The 18,091-nt window shown below is 36.3% G+C and overlaps 1 protein-coding gene across 5 annotated transcripts in view; it reads right to left on the minus strand.

Annotated features, from left to right (window-relative positions):
• Window positions 1-1,484: 1,484 nt before the first annotated feature.
• HACE1 (HECT domain and ankyrin repeat containing E3 ubiquitin protein ligase 1) overlaps window positions 1,485-18,091 on the minus strand; it is a 49,471-nt gene continuing 32,864 nt past the window's right edge. The window contains exons 18-23 of one of the 5 annotated variants that reach the window (XM_030945031.1): window positions 14,540-14,736; window positions 9,733-9,864; window positions 8,941-9,039; window positions 8,567-8,637; window positions 3,530-3,643; window positions 1,485-3,134 (exon numbers count right to left, since the gene is read on the minus strand). In XM_030945031.1, the coding sequence (XP_030800891.1) occupies window positions 3,032-3,134; window positions 3,530-3,643; window positions 8,567-8,637; window positions 8,941-9,039; window positions 9,733-9,864; window positions 14,540-14,736 (716 nt within the window). In that variant the 3' untranslated portion in view covers window positions 1,485-3,031. The remainder of the gene's footprint in view (window positions 3,135-3,529; window positions 3,644-8,566; window positions 8,638-8,940; window positions 9,040-9,732; window positions 9,865-14,539; window positions 14,737-18,091) is intronic. The other 4 variants (XM_030945033.1, XM_030945034.1, XM_030945029.1 and 1 more) reach the window with 4 other exon arrangements.

Raw genomic sequence — 18,091 nt, forward strand, 5'->3', positions numbered from 1 at the left:
TTCATGGTTTTAATGGTTTTGCAACATTAGATGCACAATACATTTTCAAGCATCAAAAACTAGGCTCTGCTATCTAGCATTTCATAAAGATAATAAAAGCTAATGAGCACTCATGATCTATGATCTGACAAGACATCTGCTCTGTTCTTTCCAAGATAAAATACTCACCCTGCCTTGTTCTGGCACAGTGGGAGAACAAATATAAACCAATTAACCATTCTAAACTATAAGCTATATTAAGCTATAGTTTCTCAACAGGCTTTTCATACCCTGTTGCTAATAGGGCACAGGTGTCCTAAAAAACAGTCTTTCAATGCAGTAATTAAATCCTGCTAACTTCACATGGTCAGCTGCAGTCAACAGCACTGCTCAGTTTCAGCAGGAAGAAACCCTGTTCAAAACAAGCAATAACAAGGTTGATGTTATACCAAGAGTCCAGCATCAACAGCTCTCTTCCCATTATCTACATATTTACATCATGCTTTCTTATTACAGGAGGATTTTAGAGGAATTTCATTCTAATCTCTTAGGGGGGTAGGTAGTGCAAACATTACAAGAAATCCTACAAGATACATCATAAGGGACATGACTAACGTGGGGCACAGAGGCAACAAGAAAAATTTACTGTGAGGCTGTAAGAGGGAGATGTGTCATAGGAAACTGTTAAGAACATTAAAATTCTGCTCTCCCTTACATTTCAAAGGCAGCTGCCAAGCATGCTAGGTGAACTGTTTGAGACCAAACTCAGCTTGTTGTCACCTACAGTATAATACAGACGTGAAAAAAAGAAAAAATTCTTTTTTGTCTTCATTCAGCCTTGCAGTATGACTTATTTTGAACACTGCAGGAGCATGGAATGTTTTGGCTTCCTGGAAACTGCTGTATATTACTGTAAATAAAATATGTGAAAGGGGGAAAAAAAAGCACAGATTGCATAGCAGTTAATGAACAACATTATTTACAGTAAAACCTTAGATAAAGACAAAAATCCCAGTTTACATAAAGAAAACAAATACCCAATGCCTGACAAATACCTCATACTGCTCAGAACACTGTCCTCTATCAATGTACCTTGCAGAAGCACATAATAAAATAAGCAATAGAACCAGGGAACCAAGCACAGCCCAGCTGTGCAAGAAAGCCAAGTACTTTTGCTAAACTGAAGGATCCAAAGCAACTGGGATTAAATGTTAAAACCCCACACATTCTCAAACATCTAACCTATTCAAATAGCCTAAGCTTCCTCAAGCATGCCAGAGAAGAACAGCATTTCCCCATCTCCTTTCAGGAAAGGGAATGAAATCTTTGTGATTTCAATGAGGATTAAGTGGGCAAGCTTTGGTCCATTTCCCTGCATTTCTTGTCATCCCATTCACTTCTATTGCTTTCACTTGGTTTTGGATTTTTTTTCCTTTTTTTCCTTAAACATTTCATTTCTTTAGTTTCTTATACTCTCTGTTTATTTACCTTTCTTCCCTCATTTCAGGACTTTAATTGGAGTTTTGGTCCTTTTCACTGCCCCTCATTTCATCTCAGTCCATTTGGTTGTAGTCACTCTATTTCCAAATTTTCTAGTTTTTTTTCAATTGCACTTTTTTTCAGTCGTATCTCCTTTCCAGAGGTTGTTAAGACTTTGTTGTCTGATTTCAAGATTTCATTCCCTTTCCTGAAAGCAAGAGCCAAGCAGCTTTCCCTGGACTGTTCTGCTGAAGTGTCTGTTCTTTCCACTACCTAAAACTGGTATTCTCCTCATGTGGCAGCCACAGACTCTGTCTCAGAATTTAAACTAACATTTATACAACATGTGCACAAACAGAACTAAAAAGTAAATGAAGCTAATAAGTTCATCTATAAAGCTTAGTCCAGAAGGAAATTACTGTGGCAAGATGGTCCATGGATTTCTCTCTCACTCCTCCAGAGAGGTTATGTATGCTTTAGATTAAAATTAATAAAACCTGAAAAAATCAGCAATAAATAATCTGAAAAAAACAGCAATAAATACTTCTATATAAATTTTGACATTAAATTCTAACTATCACAGTTTTGTCAGTTACCCTCATAAGCTCAGTTTACTTCCTTATGCATTTTTTTATGTCTATCCATACACTTGGACAATGACTCCTCATATACTGGTTCCATGGCAATTTAAATTATAGAAAGATTAATAAAATCCTGGTAGAAAAAAGAATAATCTGCCCACAGAGACACACAAATTTCTCACATTCAGATTCTGGTTAAAATATTAAAATTTAATTAATACCTTTTGAACATACAATTATATCAAGGAAAAAGTAAAGGCATTCAAACAATGGATATAGATCTTAAACAATATTTACAAATTCTGAACTGCAAGTTGACTATAAAGTCACAAATACTTTAAATATTTAGTAGAATATAGTGTAAATTCTAATATAAACTAGATAAACTCAATCTGTTGGGTTTTTCCAGTCATAACAGTCTAATCTTTACATATTATATACATTAGAATACTAAAAAGTTATAAAATTTTCTTTCTGTTACTATGCAAAGAAAGGGAAAATACATCAGTTCTGTCTTACTGTACAATATTCCAGTTGAACTTTCTGTAGTGGTCTGCAAAAATAAATGGCACTTTCACATGCAACAAGGCATAAAGTACAAGTCTTTTCATTTGTAGTATTCCATCTGAGTGCAAAGTAAACTGCAATGCAAATGTCATTTAACCACATAGTTGGAAATCAAATGTAAACTGTGGAAAGAGATTCTGACAAACTTTTCTCAGATTGAAGTAATAGTGAAAAGCATGTAAACTGATTTCCATACAGATCTGTAATTTTAAAAAAATGAAAATACAGCATACTGAGAGGTTTGTTATGATGGTATCAGAGCTACCTTGACAACACAATAATGGAGGGAAAGCTGATGGTGCTGCTCTGAAACCCAGCCCTGCCAATGCGCTGCAGCATCTAAGATGCTTTCCTATTGAGTTTCCAAAATTACTTCTGCCACTCAAAATTGCACATTAACAGTCAGATGGGTTTTCTAGACTTCATTATGCCATTGTGTAACCATAGCTTCCACAGTGCAATGCCACAAGAAGCCTGTCTTTCAGGATTTCTTTACTTGGATATTCAGGTAACTTGAGCATGTTGATACTGGAAAGAAAAAAAAAAAGACACCACAGTTCAGAAAAAAACTCAACAGTAAAGATTTCTGATTTAAAACCCTGAAGAGATCACATGTATGGAATATATTTAAAGAAATTAGGTTGCTTTTCACTTCAGTAAGTTATAATACAGTAATTTAAATCTAATATTCCTTTATTAATTTCACCATCTTTAATTAGACAAATTCAAGTTGCAAACAATGAGCAAACATAATGCAACATCTTTTGGGATAAACCCACAACTTTCATGTTGGAGAGTGAATACTGCAGAAACTGTTTAAATTTTTTTTGACCTTTTAATATTCTAGAGAACTCTACTTTTGAGTGTGACTGACATGAAAAAGTCCTGGTTTCAAGATATTTTAACGAGAATAGTTAACATACCATGTGCTTGATGTTGGTAAAAGATTTGCAGTATATGGCACAGCAGCAATAGTAAAATTTTGCAATCCACTGCCACCCATTATATGGGCAAAGCCACCATGAGGCACCCTGGAACTGAGAAAATGTACAGAAATTAGAGCAGTGTAATAATATTACAGGACAAAAAATGTAATCTTTACACTGAAAAGATCTCTTACTTACGATAATTTGACAGTTACTAATACTTTTACTAAAGTTCCCCTTTTCTTACTGATATCAAAATTCTCATTGTTTAAAAGCTTTTAATTACAAGACCAAATAACACATCAGTCCACTGACAATAGGCACCATATTGTTTGGCTGACATTTAAGATAATTCTGCCTGCAAGAAGGACTCATTTCTATAACCAGTTTTTGTTGCAGAATGTTCATAGAATCAGAATATTCTGAGTTGGAAAGGACCCCAAGGACTGAAATCTACTCCTAACTCTGCAGGGACCACACCCTGTGCCTGAAACTGCTGTCCAAATCCTTCTTGAACTCTGTCAGGTTGGGGCAGTGACCACTTCCCTGGGGAGCCTGTTCCAGGCCCCAGCCATCTTCTGGGGGAAAAGACTTTCCCTAAAATCCAACTTAATCTCCCTGACACAGCTTCACATCATTCCCTTGGGTGCTGTCTCTGGTCACAGAGAAGAGATCAGTGCCTGCTCCTCCACTGCTCCTCCTGAGGAAGCTGCAGACTGCAATGAGCTCTCCAAGGTCCCCTCTCAGGCTTCTCTTCTCCAGACTGAGACCAAGTGTCCTCAGCTGTTCCTTATACAGCTTCCCCTCAAGGCCCTTCACCACCTTCATGAACTCTGGACATCTTCTAACAGATTTATATCCTTCTTAGATTGTGGCATTATCTCAGTTAAGACAAACATGCCTATTTATGTTTCAAGTTTAAGCTACATCACAAAACAGTTTATTCTCTGATTACTATCTGTGGGACAAATGAGCAAAGTGTCCTTGACATGTCTGTTCATTTACCACTTCAGACCAAATATTTCAAGTAACTAATAAAACCATTACATCAGTCACACTACAGCCCAGTGACAAACTATGGCAAAACTAGAACACACTAAAAATCACTAGCATCTTCAGGAATGCCATCTCACTTAATCATATTGCTCTTTTTTTTCCCTTTACCAACATATTATTCAAAGATTACTCCAGGTGTAAGTGGGCAATAGCCCATTGTTCAGACTCCCTCTCTGTCATTCGAAACTAACAAATAGAATAAAATTCAGATATTTGCATAATACCAATTTAAACCAACATACACTACAAGATAACATCTTGCTAGCATGGCCCTTGCATCCAAAAATACCTCAAAAAAAAAAAAAGCCAGAAGCAAGTGTAACAGAAGAAGTAATGTTTCTACTCACAGTAAAACTACCTGGCAAATATGCACAAGCATAATGGTTGCTGCTGCTGAATGTGAAGGAGCTGGGATACAACTCACAGTAATACCTTTTAAACACACCTTTTAGAGCTAGCTGTAGTATCCAACACATAAATCTGTATTATCCAGCTGAACAACAGCAATGTTGAGCATATAGTTCAAACACTGCTAGACAAAGTAACCACTATGGAGAGAAGTGCTGATTATTTGCAGTATATAATTTCTGATACAAATGGAATTGTGCTTACAGCAACAATTCAGAACAGCAGTAAAGATGGTACATCAGTACTCTTATACCATGGTTTTGGCTCACATTCCGATACAGTCCTGCCTCCACTGCAACAACTTTTTTTTGACTCCCCTCTGATAAGCATCCCACATTCAAATCAGCAATAAAACAGAGACCTAACTGCTGAAAACTTCTTTCAGTCCACTATTATCTAAAAGTTTTTTTAATGCAACTTATAATACTTTCCATAAAACAGGTAAAAATCCTAAAGCATGGTCAAGGCTTTGAACATTTAAAATAAAGAGATTGCTGCCAACTTTTGCCTCCAAGAATGAGTTTTCTCTCCAAGCAAAACACTGCAAATATAGCAACGAAAACCTTCTAGATAGATGCAAGAAATATCACAATAGCTGTGTGCAAGAGCGACAATACAATTTCATAGCTTTGGAAATTTCTACGTTTACATCTGAATCATGACTTTTCTACCTATTTTTCCACTGACAAGTTTTGCATAAATTTGCATGGAATGAAAACACTGTAGAAGAGATTTTAAGTTTGTTTCCTTACGTTTCCTTATCCTTATATGACAGTAGACACATGTATCTTTCATATTTAACAACTATGCTGAATTTTCCTTAAAAGAGCATAAGCATATTGCTTATTGCTCCACAAAAACTACAGTCCCCAAAGAAGTTCTATACAATCTTTGCAGCTGTAGAATTTAAATAAAATAGAATTTATCATTTAGAATCTATCAAGCTGTCAACACATCCTTCCCACTGTTCACTAAAAACCCCATCAGAAGTTGCCAGTAGAAAATTAACAGTAAATTAGCCAAATACTATTATAAATATCAAACAGATCAAGAGGAGGAAAAATAAGAAAAGCTTGTAGTATTGGCAATGTCTCAAGCAGCTGTTAGATGAGAAAGAACAAATGGCATCATAAGTGAACTTTCAGATCCCCAACATAAGCCACAAAAACTTTTCTTGAGTGTGCTAAGACCTCCAAATATGTTCAAACTTTGCTCATGACACTTCACTTACTTTACCATTAAAAGAGTCTCAAAATTGGTATTAACAACAAATGCAATGTTATCTCCACTGAAACTACCAAAGCAAGACCTCATAAGAGAAAAAGAGAAAGAGATGTAAAAATGGAGGAAGAAGGCAAAAGGAAAAGTTTAAGAAAAATTTAGAGATGTCAGAGGAACACTGAAGACATAATCATAAATCTATTTTATTTAATTCACTTGATTAATTTCATAGTCTTTGATTGGATAGAAAGAACAGTTCCACTTCACATATGCACAAAAAATCAAGTGAATGTACAGAAGAGAATAAAGGGAAATGGAGGGGAAAAAAAAGACTTTTGAATGCAGCCTGCAAACCAGTACCCATAGAAACAAATTCTTCACTAAGGCCAGAAAAACATCATTGGTTGAAATCAGGTATACTTTTAATGTAAAATTTTACTTAAGGTATCAGCTGACTACTGTACTAGGCTCACAGAAAAGTCAGCATCTAAATCTTCACAGAATTTCTAGGTTGGAAGAGACCTTTAAGATCATCGAGTCCAACCCATCTTCTAACACCTCAACTAGATCATGGCACCAAGTGCCAGATCCAGTCTGTTTTTAAACACATCGAGGGATGGTGACTCCACCACTTCCCTGGGTAGATGACTCCAGTATTTGATCACTCTTTCTGTGAAAAACTTCCTCCTTAATTCTAGCCTGTATCTCCCTTGGCGCAGTTTGAGACTGTGTCCTCTTGTTCTGTCTGTTGTTGCCCAGAGAAAGAGACTGAAGACTGACGCCCAGCTCACCACAGCCACCCTTCAGGAAGTTGAAGAGTTTAAATTTAAATGAATGTAGAACTGTCTGGGGACTTATGTGCAAAAATGCCAGCCGCATATCACTATTAGAAGTAACTTTCAAAAGTTAAATATTTATGGGAAAATACATCTATTGCATTTCAAACACTGAAGAAAAAACAAAGGGTTCCTCCTAGATGATACAGGAAAAAAAAACCCTAAACAGAACATGTTTTTAAATTCTAGACCAGAGTCCTTAAAGTAACACCAAAAATTTCTTTCCTACTAAGAAGCAAGTGGGTAAGAACAAGACAGTAGGTGATTTGTGACCAAAACAAATGATGCTGATACACATATTAATCAGACAGTGTAACTGTTTACTTGATAGAAAGCGCCTCTTAGAGTCCAGCAGATTATCCCAAATTCCATGAAAATACTGAATGCCACTTCAGTATCATTTGGAATGTTTTAAGAAGCATTTGAAACATGACCTTACATTTTAAAGATCCTTATTTGCTGTCTAGATTTAGAAATGGCCCAGTCCACTAAAAATGAAAGACCAGCAGTTGGCATGTCACACATGTGCAGTTACAACTTCAGGAATCATTTCTTCAGAGGACAAAAAGATCAATGTGCATACAACTAGCTTCTTAAATCGTCCATGTTCCTTAAAACCAAGGAAATTAATAATAAATCAAGGGAAACTAATAGAATTTGGAGACCAGGCCATTTGATGGTACATCTGTGACTGTGAAATTCCTTAATATAAAAGGTAGTTTTGATGATCTTAATTTGTATTTTATCTTTGCTTAACCACAAAACTTATACACAAAAGGTCAACTACTCTATTAATCCTAGAATATTAAGGGAACATCAAACCAAGAAGATGCTATGATCTCTGCCTGCTACCAGAAAAAGACTGGATTGCACAACTCAGGTGCCACATTTATGTCTATGGATCCACTTTGTGAAATGTCTGTAACCACAAGCTCAGCAACTCACCCAGCTCACAGGGGCATTTTTTGCTAAAATATTCCCTCACTGCACCCAAACCATAAGGGAAATAAAAGTGGCTTTCCCTAGAGAACAAAGAGAATTTAGAACAGAAAGCCTTTATAAAGCAGACAGTCTTCCATAAGGCTACATCTTTATTTATCTTGACACACTGCACTAATGTTAAATTCAACTCAGCTTGAGGAGAAGGATATTCTGTATATATTGACAATGTACTTATCTCATATGTTACAGCCTCAACTGATTGCTGGAAAAGCAAAGAGTTACATAAACATGCAACAGGAAAAAGAATATAAAGCTCATTTAAATTCACTACAGCCTTGTCAAGGACAGCCTGGACAGCAACAAAGGCCTCTTGCAAAGTGGTCAAGTATAATAAATAAGTAATCAATCATTTTGCAGGCAACAGAGACAGCAAAAGTATTAACACACGCTTTGTCTACTTCCATCAACGCATAGAACAACCAGTATGCAAAACAGTTTCTAGATGATCTTTTATGGCCTCTCAAGTCTCTTGTCTTATTTCAGAGTATCTAGACAACGTATTTGATCTCACCTGCCAGTAACAAACTGTAATAGTAACACTCTCTCTTCCTGAGTTAGTTCTTCCACCACGTCCCAGAACCACTAAATGACAAAAAAGTTAGTTTGTATTTTCCATTAAATACTTGTAGTACTTGCAAATATACTGAGAAAACAATAAATGGAATATATATAAGTTTACTACTTAAATTATGGAATTCTTTGAACCAAATTCATAAATAATTAAGATACTTAATGTAGAAATACAGTATCAAAAAACCTCCACAAATTTCAGCCAAAATAAGCTTCCACATACACACACAGATAATGACAACAACAAAACCACATTTTTTTTTATTAAGCAGTCTACATTATTAAAAAAGAAAACAAACAAATAAATAGTTTTACCTGAATAACTTGGTCTCCTCTCTCATAGCCACTGGTGTATTCTGTATTTTTTAACCAGTCATTCACATCAATTTCTGGCATACCGGACAACAAGAGCTCCTTCAGGAGAAGCACACAGATTGTCATTAGTCCTCCTGACTAACCACCTATTTCAAGAGTTTATGCTACTTTGAGAAATAGAAAGCTTGCAGTGCTTTTTTAGTTTATTGCAACCTTATGGAACCCACAATTAAATTTTAATACATGAAGATTCTTGAATTCAAAAAACTTCACATGATCTGTTTAAGTATGCACTAGCAAGAAAGAAAAATTATTGCCTAAGAACCTACAAGAAAAACCTCCAAGCCTTGCCACAGCTTCAGATACAATTTGAGATGTGTTCATTACAGAAGATCGAACCACCAACAAGTATTTACTGGCATTTGAATCTGTGACTCAGAAAAAGTAAGGACAATAGACAGCATCTCCTTACTCTTATAGGATTTCTGTCCTCCTCAAGGAAAATATGCAAAGACTTAAAGGCCACAACATGCTGATTCCATACTGAAATTACAATTTAGGGCATTTACTACAGCCATGTGAACTTTCAGGAAGATGGTAATCCTGAGTAACTAGAAAAAGCAGGAATACAAATAATGAGATCCTCACTGATAGATGCCCAGGAAACAAAGCCAGTGCAAAATCTACAAAATCCTTATTTTGTGGTTATTGAGCTTTACATCTACATCATTTCCACTGCTGATGAAATATGCTGAACAAAGCATTTAAAAACATGTAGGCATTTCATCTTACCAATTCATATTCATCAAAAAGTTGGATCAAAGATGGTGGAATGAACATATGGAAGCCTTGTAAAAAGGCATTTATCTGAGGCTGAATGGCTCTTGTCATTCTGAGCTCTGTCACAAGCTGGACATACTCAGCCTGCAACATAGAAAACAATATTAAGATAGACCCCAGCAAAACCACACAGTGCTCAAACAAACTCTCACACACAAATGCAGTCCTCAATGCATCACAAATCTCTTCCACTGTAAGGTACTAAGAGTCCCTTTCCATTTTTCACATGGAAGCAACCCAAAATAAGCACCTTCTGCTCTTCTGCCTTCCTTCCTAAGACAATTACAAAACAGAAGTGTTTGAATTGTTACAAACACCAGTCAAAAAACAGGGACTCAGTCTAGGAAAAAGGAAGTAAACAAAACTTAATTTGTCATGCCCCCCACTTCCGTAAAGCTCAATTAAGGGCATAAGCACACCAATGTTTGTAAGCAAAAATACTCTGTTTAAGCAAACTGACATTATTCAGGAGAAAGGGCTAACTTCTGAACAAATGCTCGTGAAACAAAAAGCTTCCTTGCTTTCCCCTCCCTGTCTCTTGAAGCCTAAAATAATACATAATAAAGCCTGCAGAGTTTATTAGTCTTAATAAGAATTACATTTTTTAAAGAAAGTCTTGAAAAATCTCCTTGCTTTTAAAAAAAGAAAAACACCAGAAAACAACTTCCATCATAGCCAGGGAATATACTATAACATGCTTTAGAGATCTGGGGGCTTCTTTCCCTTTAAAAGATGCCAGCCAGAAAAGGAATCCACCAGAACTTTGCTTTTGTTAAGAATACAAAAGCCTAGGAGGCGTTAATGGAAGAAGGCTTTTAAAAGGAGACAAGTGCCTTTTTGAAGGGAAAAGTGCCTACATTAAAATTCTATAAAAATGTCTTATCTACCCTGACCAAATTACACAAGTTTAATAAAGTTTCCTTACTCAAGAAAATAGTTTTCTACTTGAAAACAAAATTTATTCCTAGATTATTTAGGTACTCTGTTTAAAGAAATGTTTTGACTTCGTAATCATGACTCTTAATAAGAAAATCATGAAATATATCTTCCAATTGAACCATCTCAATTATCAGCTTCCTTCAAGAGAATAATCTTACAAAAATATTACTTTGATTTTTAATTTTAAAATATGTCAACCTAAACTTTTATGTTCTGAACCTGCACAAAAGCAACCAAGCATTTTTTCTTTCCTCCCTTTCTGAAAAAGAGAATAAACTATGCAACATTTCAAAACAGAAGAATACTTGCTAAACACAGCTCCTTACATTCCCAGATGTACAGAGGGGTTGTTTGCAGTTGAAAGATACTTTAAAATGAATTATCACCATTTTATTAGGTTGAGAGAACAATTAATTTGTGAAGTGCTCTGAAGAAGAACATGACCTAAGAATATCTTCAACTGCATTACTGGTCCCAAAAATCTAGTTTCAGTCTAGCAATCTCCCCAGGTTGCTTCTACTATCAGTGGAGCTGAAGACAGCTCCGTTCTCTGAGGACTGAGGGGCAGCCAAAGGAGATTAAGTGCACTAGACAAAATTGTCAGTCTGTGAATACAGAAGAAATCAGAAATTTTTGCAATACCAGGATTCCAAACAATGTTAACACTGGTTGTTTTCAATGATCAGACATGCTTGTTTTACATTTCTTAAACTGTTCTTTTGTAAATTAGGCTATCCAGAAAAACAGGGCTGTGGAAAGAAAAATTCACAACCTTATTTTGAAAAATCCATTTAAAAAAATTACTTATTTTATGCTTGACAAAAACACTACATTGAACACTTCAATTATGAGAGAAAGCAGTTGCTGTAGTTTAGGTGTAACAAGAAATGTTTAAAATAGCCTGGAACAGCCAAGCATCCTGGCTATCAGCACTGGCACATGATGAAAGACCTGTAGCACAGAATTTACATAATACATGTCAGTAAACAACCTGGTCAATTTGTTTTGCTTTCTGTGCACTTAATTTACATTTTTTCCCCTCTGTAGCCTTAGGAGCACATTACAAAACAGAAATACCTACATCATTTCAGATCTACATATGCACTCCTACATAGTACATAAAGTTATGATCCAGGCTTCTTTAAGGAAGGGAGATTTGATTGAACACACATTAGATGGGCATCACAAATATAATGGCAAAGTCTAGTCTGGGTGAGGGGTTCTTCTGTATTTTACTTTGAGGTAAATAAAGCAGGGATCATGCTTCCTCGATTTCACAATCCCATATACTGTGAGATGAGGATCAATGGCTATGATGATTTTCAGATTCAGAGAGCAGCTCCATTTTAAAGCTGCCTGGAAAAAAAATGCCTCCTATTTTACTGCCAAACAGAATGGCCAGCTCACAGACAGGTTCTGGGAGGACTGAGAAAGCCACAGGATTATGCAGATCTGCACCATTCTTTAATATAACAAAGTCAAACTTTGACTACATCTGATTTTATTTTTTTCCTAAAAAGTAGAAAGCTGCAAAATGATACACAGCAAAGAGCAAAGATAAATTCAGGACAAAGCCTGACTTTTCCCTTTGAAGTCTCTCCATTACCATGACAAAAGGCATTTGAACCAAGCTATAACTGTGTTTCAGCTGGGCTACATGGACACAGCAATTGTAAGACATGAATATTTGCATCGTCTAATTGTCCCACAACCATTCACCTATTACACAGTTGATATAAAAAAAGAAAATTACCCCATTCAAAGAAAATAACACTTTACAAATAGCTCTTACTAGTAGTGCATTTACTCTGTTTCAGTTTTCAATGAGAGAAAGGGACTGCTGGGTGGTTTCTGTGCAGGGAGGGGCAAGGGTGTGTTTTACTCTGGTTTTGGCACAGGGGATTTTTTTTTGTGTATGTGTTTGTTGCTTAGGTTTTTTAAGGAATAAAGATTCATTCATAATTTAACAGGTAACCTCTGCTAGTGTGCATACACAGCAAACTCTTTTAGAAGTCAAATTTTCTTCTCCCAGAGGTATAATAAATACAATGAGTTTTAAACAGTGATCTACTATTCCTTGGGTAAAGGCAGAAAAAAAATATCACTTGCAGGAGAGAAAGAGATTTTTGTTTATACAGTAGACATATTCCTATTTAAACTGATAGAATAGCTAAGGCAAAACATACTGCAAAACTATGTTACATTAGATGAACAGGAAAAAAATCCCCAAAACCACTAAAATACATATCTCAAATTTTCAACAACTTGGCCATTGTCAACAACTTCATCAGTGAGCAAAATAGTGCCATCTTACAGACGTTTCTTGACTTCACATTTTGCAAGTTCAAATTCAAAATTGCAATAATATTAATAGCTTCAAAGCTACTACCAGAGCACCTCTTTCTTACCACCTTTCAAAGTAAAGCTACACCAACTCTAGTCCCCTCCTGCCATGCTGACAAAGGCTTGATGAGATAGAGAAGCATCTCCTCTACACATTTTCAATCACCCTTTTTAGACTGTGCCCCAGCTCTAAAATTAAGAGAGCAAATAAGGCTGCTATTGGGTAGTAACCTCATGTGGGCAAACTTCTAATATTATGCTAGTTGAAAACGGGTTTTAAGTAGTTTTTATGAAACTACAATTTATGTTAAATACACCTTTTTTATATACTGAGAAGCTAAGACTGACCAGACACAAGAATCAACATTCTTGCTTTCTCCAACAGATAAAGAAATTAAGCATCCACTACCTTCACAATTAGACTTCTTTTACCATGTGTATTCTTTCACAAATGACTGTATTGCAGGAATCGGTGCAGAATCAGGCTAATAACATGTATTCCTGCTATTGGAATGACACTCTGCCTTAATGAAAATGAGGATTAAGGCTACAAGAATCCAGTGCCAATTGCTCCAACACAAACTGCAATGTCCTTGCAACAAAGGCTGACACCAAGTGGCTGCTCCCCAGTGCAGCAGCTGCTGCACCACTCCTGAAGCCAAATGCTTATTACTGAGCCCAACACAAATAAAAATCAGAAATACAATAGAAAAACACGAATAAAAATCAGAACACAAAGCAGACATCAGGACCAAGAGCCAATGTTATAAAAAACTACACGTCTACCTAGTGACACTCCTGCTGTTACTCAGAACTGTTTAGTCAGGAACTGCAGGATTCAATTAGACTTGTGTTTATCATAATTTCTAGACAATCTTCAAAATCTGGCTGTGTTTTCCTGTATTTCTTTTTTTGAATTAATGCTGCAGAGGAATCAGGGGCTTTTCAACCTGCTACTACTAAAGTAAATTTAAAAACTAGGTTATTTGGTTATTTCCATACACATCAAGTGACTTGCAAATGGCTGAAAAATCTTCCTGCAGACTTCTACTCTGTCCATTATCTGCATTTTAATTAGAGCAATACAGTGCTATAAACCAGCCTAGCAGGCAGCACACTTTGCAACATTACCTTTAATTTTATGTTTAGCAATTGCTACTGTTCTACTTCCTTGGTATATATACCCAAGGCTTAATTTTAGGAATATTTGTAACTTTTAAAATAAATCCTTCAATTAAATTGATCCTATTTTCCTTCCACAGTTCTGTCAGAAAGAACAACCTCTAATCTGAACTCTTTTAAAAATTTGTAGTACTATCTCTGTAAAATGCTAACTTAGAGGAAAGAGTGTTGGCAACCGCAATTTTTTTTGTATTTTCTCCAAAACAAGTATACCATTCATGGTTCCAGTTATTCAGAAAGTCAGTCCAATGGCTTGTACTATACTACCATCTTCTGAATAAACCTGTACACTCACCTTGTTTTCCTGTGTAACAAGTATACTTGCACCCCCTGGCTTCAATGGCACTTCTTCCATTGCTCCAAACACATCAGTCTCAACAGAGAATGTCAGCTCTAAACCCAGATCACTGATATCATTATCTAAAATCCACTGCAAGTTCTTTGCATACTCTGGATCAATAGATGCTACATCCTGATAATTTACAGGTATGCCTAGGGAAAAAAAAAACAAACAAAGAGACAAAACTGCTCAAATAAATAGGAAAAGCAAAAAGGATTCTAACTTAATACATGGTAGAAGATTGCCCTCTAGAGAGGAACCACAATAATGCAGTAATAGGAAAAGAGAAAAAGGGATGCACTGCTGCTAACTACAGCAGAACTGTGCACACTGTATTTTTAAAATACTACAGAATCAAGTTTCCTCCATATGTTTTTCCTCCTAGTGAAGCAAATGACATACCACTCTGGAAAAACCAATTTGCACCATTTTAGTTCACTAATGGATTTCAGTAAAAGCATCTACTCATTCTGAACACAAAATGTTAAATGTTTCCTACAAAGTCTTAAAGTTTTCTACCTACATTTTAGCAACACAAATACCATACTTCTCTATAACAGTATCTTTTTCCCCAGAGCATTACTTAGGGGGTGAGGGGGGAACAACCTTCCTGTACCCAGGAAACGATTACTCTTCAGTGTTCTTCTTTTTAATCATATTTATAATGAGATCTATTATACAGTTTAAAATTACTGTATTATTAGTAGTAGTAGTAGTAGTAGTAGTAGTAGTAGTGAATTTTTACATTTCAAACTGAACTTGCAAGTAATTTAGAAGCATTAAAAGGAGAGTTGCTAGAAGTCTGACTTTTAACCAGGTACAGAAAGTGCCTATTTACAAACCCCTTCACAGGCATGGCACTCAAGCACATTTGAGCAAATGGGCCCAGGACAAAGTGACCCTAGTATATGCAAGAGAGCTACCCTCTTCACAAGAAAGCAGACCTCGATTATTTTAACTCTGGCATGATAGATACTTCAGTGCTACCAAGACAGATACAATATCTGGGAAGAGGGGCAGGGGGTGAGGGTAGCAGTAGGTTTAGGGAAAAGCAAGATATTGGGAAGTACTGCCCTTGTTTCACCATCTTCCATGCACTGTGCAGTGTCATAAGGGTGCCCATTAGGAGAAACCTTAGCACACTATGGATTGTGGATGCAGTACCCCAGAGAAACACAAAATTCAAAGGTTAGCAGCCACTGCAAAACATCCAAGCGTAAAAAATGTTATACTATTTCCCTGGAAGAGCTCACAAGCACTGCAGTAGTGTGTACACAGCTGTAAGGGATTGGTTTTCAAATAAAATCAAGCCACACACCAGTTTAAGAGAGGGATAACTTACTAATTAAATATCACTGCCACTTCTCTCAAAATAAAAAAAACTAACAGCTGTCTAGTAGTTTCCAGAGGACTTTCACTTTTGTTAACTAGCAAGCATATGTGCATTTGACACACAAAACGTAGAAATAATGATGTCTCTGAGGGATATGTGCAAAATGTGGGAAAAGAAGACTGAAAAGTAGATATCGGAGACTCCTTTAGAGAAGAAACTCAACAAGTGTTATGATGAGAGCACACTCATAGTCAGCATGTTGTGAGACCAAAGCACTAAGCTTGGTCATTTGGTTGACAGATATTTTACCAATGAATAGACTCAAGCAGGCAGTTATAAAAAATTCCATCAAATTTATCATGAAAAATGTGAATCTCCCAAAATATTATGTATCTTTCTCTTGTATACCCTTGAGGCCCCTGCAGTTTGAAGAGAAGTCTATCTTAATATAATTGTGAGAAGCAGGTATGTTCTGTGCAACACAGAACTTCCAAGAGATACAGGTAAGTTCTAAGACAAGCTTATTAATTATTCAAGATTTAAGGCCTCCAGTTCAAAATACACTGAGCCAGAAATTAATTTTCACTTTTGTTTACGCCATTTCAAGGACTACTTTCTATTACAGAGTAGAATGTAAGAGTAGATAGGACAGTTAAGAATGTATACGCTGTCTTTGTAAGCTGAAGGTAGAGGTTAACAGGAAAGTAACTGTCTCTGTAAAGAAATACAAAATAACTGGAAAACAGCACTAGAGAAACCATCTGTTCCTCCCCTGTTTAAGCAGAAGGCTGATAGATAAGTGTGAGAAAAGTAAATCCAAGAGGTCTACTAATTTCTGACTATTTCTCCCTGTTCTACATCTGGAATAGAGTGCAGCCCTAATAAACATGCAGACCTACATAACACTGGTTTCACAGCACACACACAAAAACAATCATGCACACTACATATCTAATACCTTAAAAAGCACATTAGTTGTGTGTTAGTTGGGTCATCACATACGTTAATGATCTTTCCTCACCTACCAGATGTTGTTGCAGGAAGATCTCAACTCACCACAGTGGAAAAAGGTAATGCACCCACTTGAGTCTCAAAGAAATGTATGAACATTTGTTCATACAGGTTTCAGCTTCTAATTAAGTCACTTCCACATCATGTCTATTGACTAAAAAGAGGAGTTCCACTCTGAAAGAGATTCACAGTGTTCCTCAGACACAGAAGGGCTTAGCACACAACTGGTGGTTTCAGTGCCATCAACAGATGGATACACTCACTACAGAAAACAAGGATCTCAGTGCAAGGTGAAAAACCAAAGGAATGAAAACAGTCTCAGACTGCAAGTGAATTCATACTCCTTTATTTAAGGCCTGACAAGAAGCTGAAGGGAATTTCCATGTCTATAACCAGATAACTTGTATTTGACATGAACAAGAGCTAGCAAAAATAAAACAAATCTGCTCAGGAGCCCCCACTGCTGCACAACTCTAATTCCTTAAACAAGAAGATAGGAGATGTGCAAAGTTCATGGAAAAGGCCTTGGAAAGGTTTAAATAAATCACAGTGATTGAGGCAGAAGAAGCAAATACTTTGAGAAGTGGAAGCATAATTTTTCCAGTTCTTTGTCTCTGATAAGTAATACGAAATGACAAAGAATGTGAGCATTTTGACCTTAAGCAAGTTTAATGTGTATAAACCTCTAGAAAGTTCCAAGATGCCTGTAAAACAGAATGTTGGAATGACAAGACCTTACTAAGACCAGTTAGACCTTATTAAGAGACTAATGACTGCTGCTGGGTTTGCAATAGTTATTCTAGCAAAGTGAAAAAAAAAAAAAACGTAAGTAACAGGTCATCTTGTCAATTCAGAAACCAACAATCAAGCATATCATCACAAGCCAAAACCAGTAAGGAACCCACAATCATTAGCAGTCATTTCCAAAAGAGGTGACAAGAACAACACTTCACTATTCTCAAGGTAACACTGAACAACAGAAAAATAAGATTTTCTGTTTTGTGAATACATCACAGGGAAATTAGCCTGTGTTATTCATAGCAATGAAAGCAGCGTGGCCAGCAGGTCAAAGGCAATGATTCTGCCCCTCTACCCCACACTCATGAGACCCCATCTGGAGTACAGCGGCCAGCTCTGGAGCCCCAACAGAAGGACACAGACCC

Source organism: Camarhynchus parvulus, chromosome 3 (assembly GCF_901933205.1).
Source record: "Camarhynchus parvulus chromosome 3, STF_HiC, whole genome shotgun sequence".
Taxonomy (NCBI): domain Eukaryota; kingdom Metazoa; phylum Chordata; class Aves; order Passeriformes; family Thraupidae; genus Camarhynchus; species Camarhynchus parvulus.